The 21211-nt window shown below is 43.8% G+C and overlaps 1 protein-coding gene across 1 annotated transcript in view; it reads right to left on the bottom strand.

The window, feature by feature from the left end:
- The window catches only part of AGBL1 (AGBL carboxypeptidase 1), a 1138256-nt gene that overhangs the window by 786086 nt on the left and 330959 nt on the right, over positions 1-21211 (bottom strand). The window contains exon 10 of the mRNA XM_073623519.1: positions 12416-12529. Coding sequence (XP_073479620.1) covers positions 12416-12529 — 114 coding nt within the window. The remainder of the gene's footprint in view (positions 1-12415; positions 12530-21211) is intronic.

Raw genomic sequence — 21211 nt, 5'->3', positions numbered from 1 at the left:
TGAGGAGCCGGGTCCTGGAATATGAAATATTCCTTTAAATATCGTGCCTGGGGGTGTCCTTAGTATGCCTGTAAAGTAGTGTATCTTTCCTGTGTTTAGAACAATACCACAGCAAAATTACATTTCTAATGGAGAAACTCTCATTTAAAACTGCTTGCGGCTGTAATGAATTGTCAGATCCCAGCAATATAGATAAAAATCATTGAAAAAAGGCATGGGGACATGTATCAATGCAGAAAAAAGTTTTAAAAACAACCATTTTTTCAGGAGCAGTGATTTTAATAATGCTTAAAGTGAAGCAATAAAAATGAAATATTCCTTTAAATATCTTGCCTGGGGGGTGTCCTTAGTATGCCTGTAAAGTAGCACATTTTTCCCGTGTTTAGAACAATACCACAGCAAAATGACATTTCTAAAGGAAAAAAAGTCATTTAAAACTGCTCGTGGCTGTAATGAATTCGGATCCCGGTAATATAGATAAAAATCATTGAAAAAATGGCATGGGTTCCTCCCAGTCCATTACCAGGCCCTTTGGGTCTGGTATGAATATTAAGGGGAACCCTGCACCAAAATAAGAAAATGCATGGGGGTCCCCCCAAAATCCATACCAGGCCCTTCAGGTCCAATCTGGCAGGCCGCAGGAAAAAGGGTGAGGACGAGAGAGCACCCCCCCTCCTGAACCGTACCAGGCCACATGCCCTCAAAATAGGGAGAATGCTTTGGGGTCCCCCCCAAAGCACCTTGTCCCCATGTTGATGGTGACAAGGGCCTCATGCCCACAACCCTTGTGAGGTGTTTGTGGGGGTCTGCAGGTGGGGGGCTTATCAGAATCTGGAAGCCCCCTTTAACAAGAGGACCCCCAGATCCCGCCCCCCATGTGAATGGGTATCGGGTACATTGTACCTCTACACATTCACCAAAAAAGTGTCAAAATGGTAAAAATTACAGTAGACAATTTGGAACAAGCCCTTTATTAAAAATTAAAAAATAAAAAGTGTCCTGCGATGTCCATTCATCTTCAATCACAGCGTCCGACGACCCGAGAAAAAAAATGCAACAACTCCGCCTTCATGGGAGGCTCTCGCTGACTGAAGCCTCTTCGCGATGATAGCTGGTATATAGCTGAGGGCGGGGCCACCCAATTATGTAAATGGGTGACCCCGCCCCCTCTAATGCCATGTGACATCAGAGGAAGGCGGGCCACCCAGTGACATCACCGGGTGGCCCCACCCTCAGCTTTATAACAGCTGTCATCGCGAAGAGGCTTCAGTCAGTGGGAGCCTCCCATGAAAGGCGGAGTTGTGTTTTTGTTTTTTCTCGGTTCGTTGGATGCTGTGATCAAAGATGAATGGACATTGTGGGACAGTTTTTATTTTTTAATAAAGGACTTGTCCCAAATTGTCTACTGTCATTTTTACCATTTTGACACTTTTTTGGTGGATGTGTAGGGGTACAATGTACCCGATAACCATAGGTGGGGCGGAGATCTGGGGGTCCCCTTGATAAAGGGGGCTTCCAGATTCCGATAAGCCTCCCGCCCGCAGACCCCCACAACCACCTCACAAGGGTTGTGGGGATGAGGCCCTTGTCACCATCAACATGGGGACAAGGTGCTTTGGGGGGACCCCAAAGCATCCTCCCCATGTTGAGGGCATGTGGCCTGGTACGGTTCAGGAGGGGGGCGCTCTCTAGTCCCCCCTTTTTCCTGCAACCTGACTGGTTGCATGCTCAGATAAGGGCCTGGTATGGATTTTTGGGGGGACCCCTACACCATTTTTTTTATTTTGGCACAGGGTTCCCCTTAAAATCCATACCAGACCTGATGGGCCTGCTATTGATTTTGGAGGGACCCCTACGCCATTTTTTTAAAAATAATTGGGCGCAGGGTTCCCCTTAATATGCATACCAGACCTTGGGCCTGGTAATCGACTGGGGGAGGAGGAACCCATGCTATTTTTTTTCAATGATTTTTATCTATATTGCCGGGATCCGACAATTCATCACAGCCGCGAGCAGTTTTAAATTAGATTTTTTCCTTTAGAAATGTCATTTTGCTGTGGTATTGTTCTAAACACAGGAAAGATGCACTACTTTACAGACAGACTAAGGACACCCCCAGGCACGATATTTAAAGGAATATTTCATTTTTATTGTTTCACTTTAAGCATTATTAAAATCACTGCTCCTGAAAATAACAGGCCGTTTTTTAAAAAATTTTTTTGCATTGATACATGTCCCCTGGGGCAGGACCCGGGTCCCCATACACTTTTTATGGCAATAACTTGCATATAAGCCTTTAAAATTAGCAGTTTTGGTTTTTCATGTTTGTGTCCCATAGACTTTAATGGTAATCGCTTGTTCGTACAAATTTTTTGCCTGTTTGCATATTCTGGTGCGAACCGAACTGGGGGGGTGTTCAGCTCATCCCTACTGGTAAGCTTGGCCCAATGAATAAATTTTTTTCTGTTTATCAATAAACCATGCATTGTACTGAACCAAACAATTCATTGTACTGAGTGGAGAATGACAATGTGGCGATGTTTCATCATATCCCCATTTTACCATCTTAGAATTTCATGAGTGGGTTGTTTTTACAATCCAGACTATAGATAAAGAAATTCACTCATAATAAAACAAGTCAACGGAACATTAAAAAAACAAAAAAAATTGTTACTAATGAACTAATGACACTAATGAAAAACAAAACAAAAAAAGCACTTAAAAGTCATATTGGGTCTTTTAAAAAAACACCTTAAACCACCTTAGACCACCATAGTTTTGCCTTCCCCATTGACTCCAAAACATCTCACCTGTCGATGAAATTAATTTAAAAAAAATTAAAATTTCATTGAAATTTCAGTGAAGCAAATTACACTCAATCACAGAAGTAAGTCTGTAGCTAGCTACAAATGTAACATGACCCTAATTAAGCTCTGAACATGAACTTGTTGACCCTGATAATATTTGTAATCAATCTCATACTTTATTTTTTATTTAATACTTTACTGATATTAGTACAAAGTGGTATCTCAGAAGTTAGCATTATTGCCTTGCAGTGCTGGTACCCTGGGCACAATCCAATAAGGGGTGAGCATAAATTCAGACCAAATACTGGCTTTTATCGACATTCATCCAAAAGCTGAATGTTTCGGGCATTCGGCACAGATGAACATGACAGCTTTTGGCTGTCAACGGTTGCTAAGGAACTGCAGCCACTGTGTCCTTACCAACCACTGATGACACCTGGCCTATTCACTTACATCACAAAAAACAATCTCCTGCACTCAGGCCCTTAGTCCATGTGTAGGTGGTGTAGCCAACCCTTTGGATAAAGTGTGGAAAGTCAAAGGTCTTGCTGCCCTCCTCAGAACAATGGGTGTCCTTAAAGCTGAAACATATAGAAAAACGGGGAGGGGGCACCGACCTTGTGCATTACCAAAGATAAAATGTATTTAATAGTAAAACCAAAGGTCATACTCACAACGCTTGTTTGTGAGTATGACCTTTGGTTTTACTATTTAAATAAATGTTATCTTTGGTAATGCACAAGGTCGGTGCGCACTCCCTGTTTTTCTATACTATTCACTTACATGGCTGGGAATCCCCAGCCACACAAGCAATATATGGGCAATATAGCAGGTTACATCATTACCTAAATTTGGTCACTTGGCCATATTTTTTCAATGCTGTCAATGGTTGTTAAGGAAGTAGTGGCTGCTGGAAGTTGCTGCGTCCTTTTCAACCACTGATGTCAACGGCCAATTCACTTAAATGATTACGAATCCCCAACAACGTAAGCAAATGGGTGGGGAAAGAAACCTTACATCATATGCTTAACTCCTCATAAAAACAAATTTGATTTGTTTGACAACTTTGGTCTTTCCTGAATCCATGCTGACTATTGCTAAAAATATTATTTTCTAGCAAAAACTCTTCTATGTGGTTCTTTATTAAATGCTCAAGTATCTTCTCGACTATAGAAGTTAAACTAACTGGTCTATAGTTAATTGGTAAAGACTTTGATCCCTTTTTAAATATAGGCACCACATTGGCCTTACACCAATCCAGTGGTACCATGGCAGTCTTCAAAAGGTCTCTAAAAATTAGAAACAATGGCTTAGAAATAACAGAGCTCAGCTCTTTAGGGACCATTGGGTCTAAACCATCTGTTTGAGGTGCTTTATTCACCTTTATTTTCTCTGAATGTTTTTGTACCATGTGAGCTTTGAGCCGTTGTGGATCATGTGGGGCTATGTCAATACCATCCCCATTATGGACACGAGCTCCCCCATGCTCCTTTGTACACAGAGCTTAAGAAGGTATTTGATAAAATTACCTTCTCTACGTCCTCAGTAACCAATTCAACAATTTCTAGTAAAAGGCCTATATGCTCAGACCTGACTTTTTTACTGTTAATATATGTGAAGAATTTTTAGAAGGTTTATCATACTCTCTTTTGCAACCTGTCATTTGTTTTTCAATTTCTGCAGCCTTGATTTCCTTTTTAAATATTCTGTTAAGTTATCTGTCACTTTTAAATGATAACAGTGCTCCTTTATTTTTATATTTTTTGAAAGGCTCTTTTCCTATTATGCATAGCTATTTGAACTTTTGACGTGAGCCACATAGGTTTTATTTTTAGCTTTTTAAACATATTTTTTATTATATTTTGGAATGTGTTTTCATACAGTTGATTTGAAACATTCACATTTCTGTTCTGTGTTCTTTAATTACAACATTCCCTCCCAGTCTGAATTTTGGAAAGCAGACCCCAGTCTTGGAAAATGTAACTTAAATGTAAGTGTTTTTATCTTTCTATTATGTGCTAGTTGTTTACAGCTAACATTAAATTAAATTGTGTTATGGTCACTGCTGACCATATGTTCCCTTATATGAACATTAGTAATAATATCCGCATGACTTGAGATTAACAAGTCCAACAGAGCATCATTTCTAGTCAGGGTGTTTGAGAACGTTATCATAAAATTGTCCTGTAATAAGGTTATACAATTTTTACTTTCTTATGGTAAAGTTCATGTAGACCCTGACTAGAAATGATGCTCTGCTGGACTTGATAATCTCAAGCTATGCATTACTAATGCTCATATAATTCATATAATTATCTTGCAATAATTTTATAAATTTCCACTCTTTTACTGTCCCAGCAGTGCCATTACTCCACTCAATTTTAGGGTAGTTAAAATCTCCCATTATTACCACTGTCCGGCCCTTGCAGCCCTTTCTATCTGTGCAAGGAGCAGAGTCTCCACCTCCTCGTTGAGACTGGGTGGCCTGTAATAAACTACAATAATAACCTTTGAAGCACCCACACCCATATGCACCCATAATGCTTCAGCACTATCACATTCTTTGATACATCCGATAACAACTGGTGGAAATGAAAAAGCAGAATTTCCTCTTCTTTTCAGGGGAGTTCTAATAAAGGTTTTTGTAAAAGGACAAGTTCACCTTTAGTCAACTTTTCCTTATCTAAATCCCCCATTCCAAGTCCTGCATATTGTGTTATGGATCATCCATAGGAATGAAGGGGCTGTACTGAGTGCCCACTAAGAACAGGAGCATGAAGGGATGTTTTCCCCGAAAAAAAAGGCTTGGCGTTGGCTGGCAGGATTGAACAGTGAAGACTGCTAGAAACTGTTCTAGCAGTCTTCACTGTTCAATCCTGCCAGCCAACGCCAAGTAAGGCAGTTCTGAGTAAGGCAAACATTTAATAAGGCAACCTGCACTTAGAGGGGCATGCTGACTAATTAAAGGGCACATTTTTCGCTACCTACAAATTAGATGCCAGTTGACAACCCAATCTACAAGGGACTTAGGTAAATGGACCATGTTTGAGAAATTATGCTCCACTGACCCACACATGAATGGGGTGGTCTCCTAGCTTTACAGGACTTTATTATTCAAATTAACAGCCATTCGCCCCGCTTATGTCACTCGATGGACAACGGATCTAAACCCGTCTCTAGAGAAAGTGGACATGTCAGATATCTGGTTGGCCACTCATAAGTCATCACAGAACATCTTGGCATTGAAAACAACCTACAAGGTTGAAAACAACCTACAAGGTAATATCTGGGTGGTACCTTGTTCCAACAAGAACAGCGAAGTACGTTCCTTGCTACCCATCCCCTTGTTTTTGTGGCTGTGGAGAACCTGGCACATACTTATATATTTGGTGGTCCATTAGTGTGATCCTAATGGTCTGCTATTTTTCAAATTTTTACTTATGCTTATTTGATATTGCACTCCAACCCTCAGATTACCCTATTAAATAGTAATACCCGGGTACTGCCCATACTACAATTTAAGCTCCTACTACAAATTCACTCAAGTCACTCAAGCAATGAAAAACGCCAACATTAAAGCTACTTTACAGGTTAGAGTCCATTTTTACTCAAACGTTTGGCAACCCTGGGTCGATAAGGTTTTGCCCCCTGACCTTGACATATCTCTACTATAACCTTTACCCTTAGAGGCACCTTGTCCTCTGTCACTGCAGTAGCCACTATTCCCAGGAGAACCCAAGGAGCCCCACCCTCCCTTCCCTTTCCAGCCTCTCCATCTTCTTTTCTCACTACCTGCCGTAACTACCTGCCAAATATCAAACCCCGAGCTATGGTTGGGGAGGAGCATTTAGTAACCACCCTGACAGTGTAGTGGTTTTGATGTGGAATACTGCCTATCCACTAGTTGCTTTCTTTTTCTATGATTACAGTACATACAAGGGAATGCTTATTTTGTAGATTTTTGTAAGTGACTATTTATCCAAACCCAGTCTGTCTTGGATTTTGAAACTAGTTACTCCTCCTTGCATGGAGGGTGTCAACACTTTAAGTCACACCTGTATATCTCTTGGTCAAACTGAATAAACATGTTTGAACAACAAAAGAACACATTCACTACATGTGAACTTGCCCTGCAAGTTGTTTAAGGATCCATTGTTACCCAATCAGTTGGTATAATACAATTGTAGATCCTTAGAAGCCAATGGATAATGCCTTAAGCATTTCTGCTCTTAGATTTCTGATAAAGTTAGATTGTAGTGTGCTGGTACCTTCTCGAGATGAAGAAGTGTAGTGTAATGTAAGAGCATGGTATGTTTAAAAGATTAAGAGGTTTGTAGATAAATGGGTTGACTGATAAATATAGTGTAATTAATGAAGCAGACAGACAGGGAAATCGATAGACAAAACATACATCAACAAACAGCTGACAGAAGAAACCATCCTGCAGTTCATCAATCAAAACAGCAAAGATGAGTGCTTAAAATATTTGTCATAATCATATTAATTTATGAGGCAATCAAAAATGGAAGCACAACAATACAATTTAGCCCTGCAGTAGGCATGCTGGGGACTAGTACTGGACAGGAAGGGTGATGGCATGGTGTTTGTTGCTGGACAATCTTGGTTTATTTGAATACTCTGCCAGAAAGTAGGAACAATTCAGTGCAAGTGTTGTGGAAGGTAAAGATCACACAATAATAAATGAATGGTACAAGATCGTTATTCAATGCCACAAGAATAATCTACTAAGAAAAACATCTTTTAAATTAGGGATGCAATGTCATATATCACAGCAATGCTGCTGTTTTAATGAGAAGCTGGATGGAGAAAAAGAGGCACAGGAACCAGTAGAATAAAATTCTACGAAAAAGACAGGTGAATGTAGATGGATTTAATGGGGATCTGGACCACATTTAGATTTATATATAACAAATATTAAAAGGCATGTCTTCCTCTGCACCATAGTGAAGATAAAGTGAGGTGAGGACTAAGGATGAGTGCCTGTGGTATGTCCTGAAAGAGCTCACATTGGAGGCTATTTGAGCTAAACTGCAAGAAAGTGATCCATGACAGTAGAGAAGTGTTCATTCTATATCTCTACTTAATTGCACTGGACTCGGCAGTTACACAGCTACCATTTATTTAGCTGATTAAAACATCATATTTCTGTCCAAGTTAGGGGTCTTTATCAATGTTTTCACCTAAGGCTCAGACAATTTTCCCCCAACTTTTCCCCCACGTGAACTTGAATGCAGCTTGGGGCTCCGCTCAGGCTAGCGTAGTCCTACGGATTCCGCTGAAGGGTGCGTGCAGAAAACGAGTCCATCCTGACTCCGAGCACATTATAAGGATTTAGAAGACATTCCAATAGCCACACACCATATCAGACTGTACAACAAGTAGGTAATAGCAGCCTCAGCTCGCTCCGCCTAGGCCATAGCCCCAACACATTTCTCCCTGGCCCGGGGCTTAATCATGGATCTCCAATGCGTTGGGGTATGGCCTAGACAGAACAAACGGAGGCTGCTATACCTACTTGTTGTATGGTCTGGTATGAAGTGCGGCTGTTGGAATGTCTTCTGTAGCCTTATAACTTTCCCTCCAAGATACACACATTTTTCTAATGGAAGACCCTTTAGTTTTAGCATTCAAAAATCCTTTACTTTATAATCAATATATAATTTTAAAATTTTATATAAGTTTATAATTCCAGTCCACTTTTTAAATCAATAGGTTATTGTATTTTATAGGTTATTGTACTCAATTCTCCTAAAAGTGGTTGTAAAGGCACAAGGCACAAGGTTGCAAAGGCACTTTTGTGTGCAGCAACCCCCCTAGCCCCCCCCCCACTAACACTTACCTGAGCCCCCTCTCGATCCAGCAATGTCCATGGGAGGTTTGCCTATCCGCGGACTCGCACTCCTGATTGGCATTTGGCAGAAGCGGGAGCCATTATCTCTTCCTGCTGTCAATAACAGCCAGTGAGCTAATCAGGAGACGGAGAGGGAGTGGCCGAGCCAAGGCTCCGTGTGTGAATGGACACAGAGAGCCGCGGCTCGGTAGCGCCTGCTTGGGTGGAGCCAGGAGTGCCGGTGTGGGACCTGAGAAGAAGAAGATCCAGGCTGCTCTGTGCAAAACCATTACACAGAGCAGGTAAGTGTAACATTTTTGTTATTAAAAAAAAAAAAAAAAAGACTTTAATATCACGTTAAAGCAAAACTCCAGGAGTGATCATTTTAAGCAAACTTACATTGATCCAGCTTGGCTCAATGTAAGTATTCATACATGATATCTGGAGGGCCACTGGGGTATGGAAAATCACCATAATAGTCTAGTCATACAGTGCTAACCAGATGCTGCGCCACCGGCTTACACTCAGCATACTGGACACAGAGGACTTCTCACTCAGCATTGTCTCCATTCAGAAAATGCTTTGTATTTTCGATAAATACATAGTTTGTTTTTTTTTTTAGCAACTCTCTGTGACCCAGCCACTGCATGGAGCTCTACACCAATAGCAGAGTACTTTGCTTCAAGTGGGGTAGCCTTGCTTTTCCATTCCTGGGACTCCTCTAGCCTCATGTCTGTGGTGCAAGCCCTGAGATCTCTCCAGCTGTTGACCTGTGGACCCAGTCTTAACCTGATCTTCTCTGTGAGAGACTTCGACATAAAGGCTAAGTGCAACTAGTTGTTTTTGTACTGAAGTAGTGTTCATCCTTTAGTATCGGTGACTAAACAGCCTTATAGAGACAATGCGTGTGGAAACCTAGTGTGCCTATTGAGTTGCAGAGACATTACTCTTTTGAGCTCCTATTTGAACAACTTTACAACCGCTTTAACATTGTTCTGTACTGTATGCACACGCTTTTGCCATGTTGACCCTGTTTGCATTGGTAATCCTATTCTCTATCTGTTTAGTAAGGTTAAAGTCAAAGCTAGCCTTTGTCTGACCATTTGGTCAATTTCTCCTACCTGGAACTCTCTACCCCAATCTGTACGGCTATCTCCTATTCTGTTGACTCCTAGGCGATCCCTGAAAACTCATCTCTTCAGGAAAGCTTATCCTGCCTTCAGCCAACAATAAAATATTTTTTTTCTCCCATCAGTTTTTCCCTTACAGTTATTACCCTTTGTTCCACTTGCCCCCCCCCCTATTAGATTGTAAGCTCTCAGGAGCAGGGCCCTCTTAACCCTGTTGAATTGTATTGATGCTATATTGTCTCTCTTTATGTTGTAAAGTGCTGCACAAACTGGTGGCAGTGGCATAGTGTGGGGGGGAAGCCAGTGCAGTCGCCCTGGGCGCAACATTTAGAGGGGCGCAGACACAGCTGGCTGGTGCCACCATAAGGCAACCCAGGCAGCGGGCAAACTACAACCTCCACGCTGTACCTGGTAGGAGACAGGGTGCAGCGTGGAGGTTTAAGTTTACCTGCTGTTTAGCTGATGTCCTGAGAAAGCAGGGAGAATGGATCCAAGCATGCAGAGGAGGGTGGACCCCAATACTGAGTATGTGCAGGCAGTGAGCGCCACACTGTGCAAGGGGGAAGTTAGGCCGGGGTTGCCGGCAGAGGAGGAGGTCAGGGTGGAGGAGGCTCTCTGCTGGTTGCTGCAGCTACAGCCACCACCAGAAATCCTGCTGGAGATATTCTCCTGCCTGTGCGGGACACAACTTACCCTTCTGTCTCTGGTGCTGCAGGACCGGTTAAAATTTAGGGGTATTGTATGTTTGATGGGGAAGGGTATATCTGGGGGTATGATCAGAGTGGAGGGATCTGGTGGCGTATTTGGAGGTGTGATCAGAGTTGAGGGATCTGTGGGGATCTGGAGGTATGATCAGAGTGGAGGGATGGAAGGGATCTGGAGGTGTGATCAGAGTGGAGGGATTTAAGGGATCTGGGGGTGTGATCAGAATAGAGGGATCGGGTAGGGGATCTGGAGGTGTGATCAGAGTGTGGGGGGTATAGTATCTGTGGGTGTGATCACAGTGGGGGCATGATCGGGGGGGGGGGGTGATCAGAGTAGAGGGAATCTGGACATGTGAGCAGAGTGGAGGGATTTCGGGGGTGTGATCAGAGTGGAGGAATCTGGGGATGTGAGCAGAGTGGAGGGAATCTGGGGTGTGATGAGAGTGGAGGAATCTGGGGGTGGGATCAGAGTGGAGGAATCTGAGGGGGTATCTGGAGGGTGTGATCAGACTGGGGGGTATCTGGGGAGTGTGATCAGAGTGGGGGGTATCTGGGGTGTGGTCAGGGTGGGGGTATCTTGGCGGTGTGATTAGGGTGGTATCTGGAGGGTGTGATCAGAGTGGGGGGTACAGTATCTGGGGGTGTGATCAGAGTGGGGGTATCGGGGGGGTGATCCAAGCGGAGGGTATCTGCCGGGTATCTGGGGGGTGTGATAAGGGTGAGGGTATCTGGTGGGTGTGATCATAGTGGCGGGGTATCTGAGGGTGTGATCAGGGTGGGGGTATCTGGGGGGGTGTGATCAGAGTGGGAAGGGGGTATCTGGGGGGTGCGATCAGGGTGGGGTCATCTAGTGGGTATGATCAGGGTGAGGCTATCTGCAGAGTGTGATCAGAGTGGCATGGTATCTGGGGGGTGCGATCAGAGTGGGGAGGGGGTATCTGGGGGTGTGATCAGGTTGGGGGTATCTAAAAGTCCACGGGTTACAGTAGGTGGCGCAAATTACTTGCCTTGCTGACAATCCACCCTGTATTATAATATTAATAATAACTGTTATGCCCTGTACACATGATCGGTCTCTCCGACGGAAAATGTGCGATTGGAGCTTGTTGTCAGAAATTCCGACCGTGTGTGGGCTCCATCTGACTTTTTCCATCGGAATTTCCGACACACAAAGTTTGAGAGCTGGATCTAAAATTTTCCGATAACAAAATCCGTTCGTGTAAAATTCCGATCGTGTGTAGACAATTCCAACGCACAAAGTGTCACGCATGCTCAGAACCAAGCAGAAGAGCCGCGCTGGCTATTGAACTTCATTTTTCTCGGCTCGTCGTACATGTTGTACATCCTTGACGTTCGGAATTTCCTACCAACTTTGTGTGACCGTGTGTATTCAGGACAAGTTTGAGCCAACATCCGTCGGAAAAAATCCGATGGATTTTGTTGGCGGAATGTCCGATCGTGTGTACAGGGCATATCAAACTTATTCTGTGCTTCTCACTTGTTGATACCTGTTGGTACAGGTCCTTAGAATTATTCTAAATCTTACTTTTACTCCAATTGAAATGCGCAGGTTTGCATTGTAACACAAAATTCTGTGTCTATAGAACCCTGCTAGCTCACAAATCAAGTATTAGATGGGCGCATTTGTAAGCTGTTTTTTGTGAATATCTGCCAACCAGCTTTTCAGCTTAAAAATGAAATGCATTTATGTCAACTTTTCACTGCTGTTCAGGCCAAACAAAGCTAATGTATTCTGGGAGCAGACCCTCCGGCATGCTCTTACACCTTAATCTACAAAACTGTTGGACATGGAGTGCAAGCATCAGTAGGCTTCAATAAAAACACATCAACAAAAAGTTTCCCATAATAATCCAGTCTGCACATAGTATGCATTACATAACTCACAAAAATTTAATGTCTTACCTTGAATAGAAAAAGCTCTGAAAAAAATGCTTTATATTGCTCAAATTCTTTTTCTGGTCGATCAGGCTTAGGTTTTGACCTTAATTTTCTCAAGTCTGTTTCCAAGTCATCATCCTAGATAAGAAGAGAGTCATTTATATTTAATTTAGGATATGTTACAGTAATTTTACATTGTTTTTTTTTTTTTTAAAGTCTATTATTGTTATGTTGTGTAAAGCCGTGTACGCACGACCGGACTTTTTGACCGGACTGGTCCGAAGGAACGAATCGGTCGGACAATCCAACCGTGTGTGGGCTTCATCGGACCTTCAGTGGACTTTTTCTGTCGACGGTCTATAGATTTGGAACATGTTTCAAATCTTTCCGACGGACTCGAGTTCGGTCGAAAAATCAGTTCGTTTGTATACTAGTCCGACGGACAAAAAGGGACGCAAGGGCAGCTATTGGCTACTGGCTATGAACTTCCTTATTCTAGTCCCTTCGTACGTCATCACGTTCAAACCAACAGACTTTCGAATGGACTTTAGTCCGTTCGTGTGTGGGCAAGTCGGGTCGTTCAAAAGTCCGTCGTAACTCCAATAAAAGTCTGTCGGAAAGACCGTCGGACCTTTGATGCTGAAAAGTCTGCTCGTGTGTACGCGGCATAACACAGCTCTTTTCAATCAGGGTGTCCAGGCACCCTGGGGTGCCTTGAGGTTTATTCAGGGGTGCCTTGGTAAAATGCCTAAAAATAGCCCAAAAATTGTATACAAGCCGGCGTATGGATGAAGCCTGCCTTTTAGTTATACAAAGCCACAGATTTTCATTCTGCAACCTTCTGCAACCTTCTAGCTGCCAGCATTCTAATGACCAATGACATCATCAGTTGATTTGGAGGATGTCAGTTGCCTGCATAGCATCCTAGCTTGACCCTCCCCAACCAACCCCAACCCTTCCCCTTGGTTGCCCCTCTCCATCAGCATTGGGCTGACATTAGCTGAGTGATGGAGAAAAACTGAGGGAGAAGAGAAACATTGGAATACTAGTCCAGTTTGCAAAAGTGTATTTGCTTTGAAAGAATAAATCACCTCTAATGTTGGGTGTCCTATGTGTGGATGTTGCTGCGTTATGCAAAACTATTAGAATCATATTTACATTTTAGAATGGGGTGCCTTGGGACATTTTTAAAGGGTGCCTTAAATGATAAAAAGTTGAGAAACATTGGTGTAACACACAAACTGCATCAAAACTAAGGTCACCGATTAGAATCCCAACCACGACACTAACTGCACAGAGTTTGCATGTTCTCCCTGTGCCTGCGTGAATTCCCTTCAGGTACTCTGGTTTCCTCCCACACTCCAAAGACATTCTGGTAGGTTAATTGGCTCCTAATTGTCCCTAGTATGTGTATGCATGAATGTGAGTTGGGACCTTAGATTGTAAGCTCATTGAGGGCGGGGACATTATCCACTAGCCGACCAGCGCACGACGATGTATGTCGGCACAATGGCATGGCTGGGCAAATGGGCGTACAGGTACGTCCCCTTTAAATTGCGGCATTGTGGGCGTACTCCGTGACCATGCCCACGGGTCCCGCGGACTCCATGTCCGCCGGGGGCCCGCCATCGTGTCACGGAGTGGAAGAATGGGGAGATGCCTTTGTACACAAAGGATTTCCCTGTTCTGCCTAGTGACGTGACAGAGATCTACTGCTCCCTGTGATCGGGAGCAGTGATCGCTGTCATGTCAGTGGTAGCCCATCCCCCCACACAGTTAAAACACCACCCTAGGACACACTTAACTCCTTGATCGCCCCCTAGTGTTTAACCCCTTCCCTGCCAGTGTCATTTACACAGTAATCAGTGCATTTTTATAGCACGGATCGCTATATAAATGTCAATGGTCCCAAATTGGTGTCAAAAGTATCCGATGTGTCTGCCATAATGTCGCAGTCACAATAAAAATCGCAGATTGCCACCATTACTAATAAAAAAAAATTACTAATAAAAATGCCATAAATCTATCCCCTATTTTGTAGAAGCTATACCTTTTGCGCAAACCAATCAATATACGCCTTTTTGCGATTTTGTTTTACCAAAAATATGTAGAAGAATACATGTTGGCCTAAACTGAGAACGTTTTTTTTATATATATTTTGTGGATATTTATTATAGCAAAAAGTTAAAAATATTGCTTTTTTTTTTTAAATTGTCGCTCTTTTTTTGTTTATAGCACAAAAAATAAAAACTGCAGAGGTGATCAAATACCACCAAAAGAAAGCTCTATTTGTGGGAAAAAAAGGATGTCAATTTTGTTTGGGGTCAGGAAGGGGGTAAATCCTTCCGGGGCTGAAGTGGTTAAATAATGTAAAGTGCTGCATAAATTAACGGCCCTATATAAGTTCCTGTAATAACTATTTGTTACATATTCTTTCTATCTGACCTACATATTTAAGTGGTATAGTTTCTGGTTTATTTTGGTCTGTTTCTTTATACAAGCACTCCAATGAACTTGGTAGTCCTGGGGGAAGCCAAATAACGAAAATGTTAAATAACCTTTATAGCCATGACCCTACTGGGAAGATTTGCCAATGTAGAAGCTCTGTGCTTAGTACTTCTACATCCTGCCAAACCTGAAAAACTTGGAACGTTATCAGGTCAGTTCAGAGTTTACTTGGATAAGGAAATCCGCTCACCCCAACATAATTAATCAGAGCTGGCAGGTACCAGAAATGCATGGTGCATGATTTTAATCTATTCAGTGGGGACTTGAGGGCATGTATAGCTTCAATATCTTCTTATCTAGTCATCTAGCTTAAGCCAGCTACATTTAGAATAGGACTAAAAATACTTAACAGTGTGACACAGATCTACTGCATTCATTATATCTGGTCCCCCACAGTACACAGAACACATTTTAGTAAATATAAACTGCTAAATACCCTTTTTTCATTAGCAGTATATAGTAGTCTTGTGACTTCTATCAGTGCCTGGTTAAAGCTTGTAGGAGGAGTTTTCATTCTCCTCTGACTATCCTCTGAGGCTGCAGGACCCCTGACCCTCTGTCCCTGTGATGCTGTGATTGGTCATGTGCTGATCACATGCACCCTCCCAAGAAAAAAAAAAAACTAGCAATACACACCAAACTGAGCATGTGCAGTGACTAAAAAGGCTCTGAACTATCAGGAGATTGATTTGGGACAGTGGAAGAAGGGGAGGATCAGAGAAGACAGCCCTTTTACACAATGTGGAGGATTAACCCCTTAGGTTCCCCAGTGAGTATAACAAGCATGCTTTACTGCCTATACAGACTGATTTTACTGTTGTGGGTTTAATAAGACTTTAAAGCAAATCTATTGTGAAAATGTAAAATCATATACTCATTTCCACATTGTATTTCCATTATTTCTAGCCTACTTCTATCATTCTAAATAATTATGACATCGCTTCCGGGTTACTAGAGCTGAGATCCGATCAAAGCTGATTCCAGCATTGTTCGTGTCTCCGGCCAACCAGCAGACGTGCCGGCTGGTTGCTCGGGCCTCCCGGTGGGACGGGAGAGCCTGGGTAAGCCGTGGAAGGCGTTGGGAGGGGGGGTGCTGTTTGGGGTAACAGATGAGCGACTTCTTAGCTGCATCGGTTGTTATCCCAAGAAAATGGTACCAGAGTCATGCATGCATCACCCTGATACAACCCCTTCAAGCTGAAAGCTGCATATTTGTGTACAGTTGGCGTGAAGGAATTAAAATGTCCATGGGCGGGTGCATGTGAATTCATCATGTGCACTGACAGGCCGGACATTTAGCGGCGGCAGGCTGGGTGCTGCCCGCAGGCCATAGGTTGCCAACCCCTGTCTTAGAGTAAACAGCAAAAGAGAAGTTGCAAAGCATGCAAGGGAATCCAGGAAGTTGTATAAAAAGAAGGCCAGCAGACAGGCAGCACACAACATGAAAGGAGATTTTTCAGGTAAGCCTTTATAGGATTATCAATAATAAATATTGTTTGTATTGCTATCACAATGCTGATGTTATAAATAGTGTAAGAGTGGGGGGGGGCGAAGGGAAAGGATAGACAGATTCTGGTGGTAGGGGACTCAATTCTTAGAAGGACAGAGAGGGCAATCTGTCACAAAGACCTCAAGCACTGAACTGTATGCTGTCTACCGGGCGCTCGGGTTCGGCACATCACGGATCTGGTGGACAGATTACTGGGAGGGGCTGGGGAAGACCCAGCTGTCATGGTGCACATTGGCACCATTGACAAAGTCAGAGGCAGATGGAGTGTCCTAAAGAACGATTTTAGGGACTTAGGAGCTAAATTGAGGAAAAGGACCTCCAAGGTAGTATTCTCAGGAATACTACCGGTACATCGAGCCACACCAGAAAGGCAGAGGGAGGTTAGGGAAGTAAACAAGTGGCTGAGGAGCTAGTGTAGTAAGGAGGGGTTTGGGTTCCTGGAGAACTGGGCTGACTTCTCAGTTGGTCACCAGTTCTATACAGCGGAGCCTGAAATGATGAGGGTGGTCCAAGCACCCCTGGTGGTGGGTACAGGGAGTGCAAGGGCAACAAAAGGGTGCAGGTGCCTGCAGGCAGGAGGCTGGAACTTGGCTGGAACTTGGAGATACAGGAACCTCTGCTGAGGAGATGTGGAAACTGATCACCAGACTTGTTCAGCGGGAGCCAGATCAGGATCAACTGCAGAGTCAGGAACAGGCAGGAGTTGGCAACAGGCTGGCAGTGGAGTACCGAATCAGAAGGCTAAACCATAGTCAGGAACAGGCAGAGGTTGGCAACAGGCTGGCAGCGGGGTACAGAATCAGAAGGCAGAGCCGTAATCATAAGTCCAAGCCAAGGTCAGTATTGCAAGTAGAGGCAGGTTCAGTAAGCAGGGGAGATCCAAGAGAATGGTCAGAAGATAGCCGGGTTTTCAGGAACAAGGTCAATTTAGGCAGAGTAACAACAGGAACACAGGGACAAGCTGAAGATGATCCAGCACTGATGCTAGGCAGACACTCTGTTTATATAGGGTGCTGTGTGCCAGGATTCGCGGCAGCATACGTGAGTGCGCGAATGTGCGCATGCGCGTTAGCACATTAGCGCATGCGCGTCAGCACTCGCGGGTGCACGTTAGCATGCGCGCACGTTTGCATGGAGGTGCCATTGTGCATGTTCACTCTGGATCTCATTTGTCTCTGGCTACGGTTCCATGCATGCACATTAGCGGAACGAGGGTTAGCAGCTGCTGCACGGAGACGGGTGCTTGCTGTGTGAATTCTCTGACAGACGGACTGCACCTAAATGAGGAGGGTGCAGAACTGCTGGGAGTGAAGATGGATAAAAAGTTAGAGGGGTTTTTAAACTAGGTGATGGGGTAGGGTCCAGAGGTAGAGATAGCACGGAACATATTCCAGAGGGTAGTATTGGAGGCATTAGTGGTAGGTTGACTAAAGCACATAAACCCGATGTAGGTATAGTAACAAGTCCTATTTGCAACCTCGGAACACCCAATAAGAAGACAGTATGCGACTGGTTCACCAATGCCAGGAGTCTGGCGGACAAGATGGGTGAACTAGAGATACTGTTGAATGAGGAGGATTTCGATTTTGTGGGAATTTCAGAGACCTGGTTCAACAGCTCTCATGATTGGCTGGCAACCATTCAAGGGTATTCTCTTTATCGCAGGGATAGAGAGGGTAAAAAAGGTAGAGGGGTATGTCTATATATCAAGAATAATGTACAAGTGAATGTGAGAGATGACATCAATATGGGAGCTAGGGAGGAGGTGGAATCCTTATGGGTAGAGCTCCAAAGGGATGAAGCCAAGGGGAAAATAATACTGGGAGCATGCTATAGGGACCTGAGGGAGGAGGGGGAGATGGACCTCCTATCACAATTTGGATTAGCAGCAAGGATGGGAAGTGTTATCATAATGGAAGATTTTAATTATCCAGACATAGACTGGGCTGAGGGAACCACGCATTCGTCTAAGGCTCACCAGTTCCTAAATGTCTTGCAGCACAATTTCATGGGTCAGATGGTAGACGCACCAATGAGAAGCAAGGTGTCACAAGATCTACTGATTACCAACAATACAGACCTGATCACGGATGTGGAAATACGGAGTAATTTAGGAAACAGCGATCATAGGTCAATTGGCTTCAGTATAAATCACACAAATAGGAAACATAAGGGGAACACAAAGACACTGAATTTCAAAAAGAGCCAACTTCCCTAAACTACGAACCTTGCTAGATAAATTGGGATAAAATCTTTGAAACAAAGAACACGGAGGAGAGATGGATTTGCTTTAAGAGCATAATAAATAAGGGCATTAGCCAGTGCATCCCATTGGGAAATACCGTATTTATCGGCGTATAACAAGCACTTTTTTCCCCTTTAAATCAGGGGAAAATCGTGGGGGCGTGTTATACGCCGATCCCCTGCGATCCCCCGCTGACTGAGCGGAGCGATCGGCAACCGCGATTTGAAAATGGCGCCGCCGGCACCGAAATACACAGAGCCGGTCCTCGGCTCTTCTCGGCCACTTTAGGCTTCACTCGAGCGCCAACCGGGCGGGACTACGAGTGGAGCCGAAAGTGGCCGAAAGTGAACGAGAGCCACCGAGAAGAGCCGAGGACCGGCTCTGTGTATTTCGGCGCCGGCGGCGCCATTTTCAAACTGCAGTGACAATGAAAAGTCACTGCAGTTTAACTGCAGCCTGGGCAAGGCTGCAAATGGACACAGAAAGCTGCAGATCAGCACTGACAAAGCTGCTAGGCTGCAAATGGACACTGATAAGGCTGCAAATGACACCAAGGCTGCTGACTGCAAGGCTGCAAATGACACAAAGGCTGCTGACTGCAAGGCTGCAAATGACTACAAGGCTGCAAATGACACCAAGGCTGCTGACTGCAAGGCTGCAAATGACTGCAAGGCTGCAAATGACACTGGACAAGCATGCAGATGGACGCTGTGCAAGGCTGCATTGATGGGCATTTAAATGTAAGTTTTCTTCCTTAAAACATTTTTTTCCTTATAATTCCCTCCTAAACTTGGGGTGCGTGTTATACGCCGGCGCGTGTTATACGCCGATAAATACGGTACATTTAAAATAGTGAATAAAAGTCCTGGATGGCCTAACTCTAATGTAAAAATGCATATAAAAGCAAAGGAGAAAGCCATCAAAAAATACAAGGCTGAGGGATAATCATCAGCATTCAGACTTTACAAAGAATGCAACAAGATATGTAAGGGTGCAATTAGGGTGGCTAAGATAGAACTCGAAAGACACATAGCGGAGGAGAGCAAAAAAAAATCCCCAAAAAATTCTTTAAGTATATAAACAGTAAAAAAGGGAGGACAGACCATATTGGCCCCATAAAGAATGAGGAAGGACATCTGGTTACAAAGAATGGGGAGATGGTGAAGGTATTGAATTTATTCTTCTCCTCAGTCTTCACGAGGGAATCAGGGGGGCTTCAGTAAACTGCAGTGTTTGTCCTCATGACACATCACAGGAAGCACCCTCATGGCTAACAGAGGACAGAATTAGAAATAGACTTGGGGAACTTAACATTAATAAATCACCGGGACCAGATGGCTTGTACCCGAGAGTACTTCAGGAACTCAGTCAAGTAATTGCCAGACCATTGTTCCTATTACTGACAGTCTACTGACTGGAATGGTACCAGCTGATTAGAGAAAAGCCAATGTAGCACCAATATTTAAAAAAGGGCCAAAATTCATCCCTGGGAATTACAGACCAGTTAGGCTAACATCAATAGTATGCAAGCTCTTAGAGGGGATAAGGGACTATATACAAGATTTTAGTAATGAAAACTGTATCATTAGCAGTAGGCAGCATTGATTCATGAAGAATCGTTCTTGCCAAACCAATCTATAAACTTTCTATGAGGGGGTGATTTGCCATCCAGATAAAATAAGGCCCGTAGATGTGGTGCATCTGGATTTTGCAAAAGCATTTGACACAGTTCCCCATAAATGTTTACTGTACAAAGTTGACATGGATGAGTACATGGATTGAAAACTGGCTACAAGGGTGAGTTCAGAGGGTGGGGATAAATGGGGAGTACCTGGAATGGTTAGGGGTGGGCAGTGGGGTCCCCCAGGGTTCTGTGCTGGACCAATCCTGTTTAATGTGTTCATAAATGACCTGGAGGATGGGGTAAACAGCTCAATCTCTGTATTTGCGGATGACACTAAGCTAAGCAGGGCAATAGCTTCTCCACAGGATGTGGAAACCTTGCAAGAAGATCTGAATGCAATATACTCACCAGGAGGTGAACCCTCGGGGGGATTCTAGGATGGAAAAGAACCTGGGGGTCCTAGTAGATGATAGGCTCAGCAATGGCATGCAATGCCAAGCTGCCGCTAACAAAGCAAACAGAATATTGGCATGCATTAAAAAGGGGATTAATTCCAGAGATAAAACGATAATTCTCCCACTCTACAAGACTCTGGTCCGGCCGCACCTAGAGTATGCTGTTCAGTTCTGGGCACCAGTCCTCAGGAAGGATGTACTGGAAATGGAGCGAGTACAAAGAAGGGTAACAAAGCTAATAAAGGGTCTGGAGGATCTTAGTTATGAGGAAAGGTTGCGAGCACTGAACTTATTCTCTCTGGAGAAGAGACGCTTGAGAGGGGATATGATTTCAATTTACAAATATCGTACTGGTGACCCCACAATAAGGATAAAACTTTTTTGCGGAAGGAAGTTTAATAAGACACGTGGCCACTCACTAAAATTAGAAGAAAAGAGGTTCAACCTCAAACTGCGTACAGGGTTCTTTACTGTAAGA

Source organism: Aquarana catesbeiana, linkage group LG03 (genome assembly GCF_042186555.1).
Source record: "Aquarana catesbeiana isolate 2022-GZ linkage group LG03, ASM4218655v1, whole genome shotgun sequence".
In the NCBI taxonomy this organism is placed as follows: Eukaryota; Metazoa; Chordata; class Amphibia; order Anura; family Ranidae; genus Aquarana; species Aquarana catesbeiana.
The sequence above is the reverse complement of the archived record's forward strand: the minus strand, read 5'-3'. Positions and strand labels throughout refer to the sequence as shown.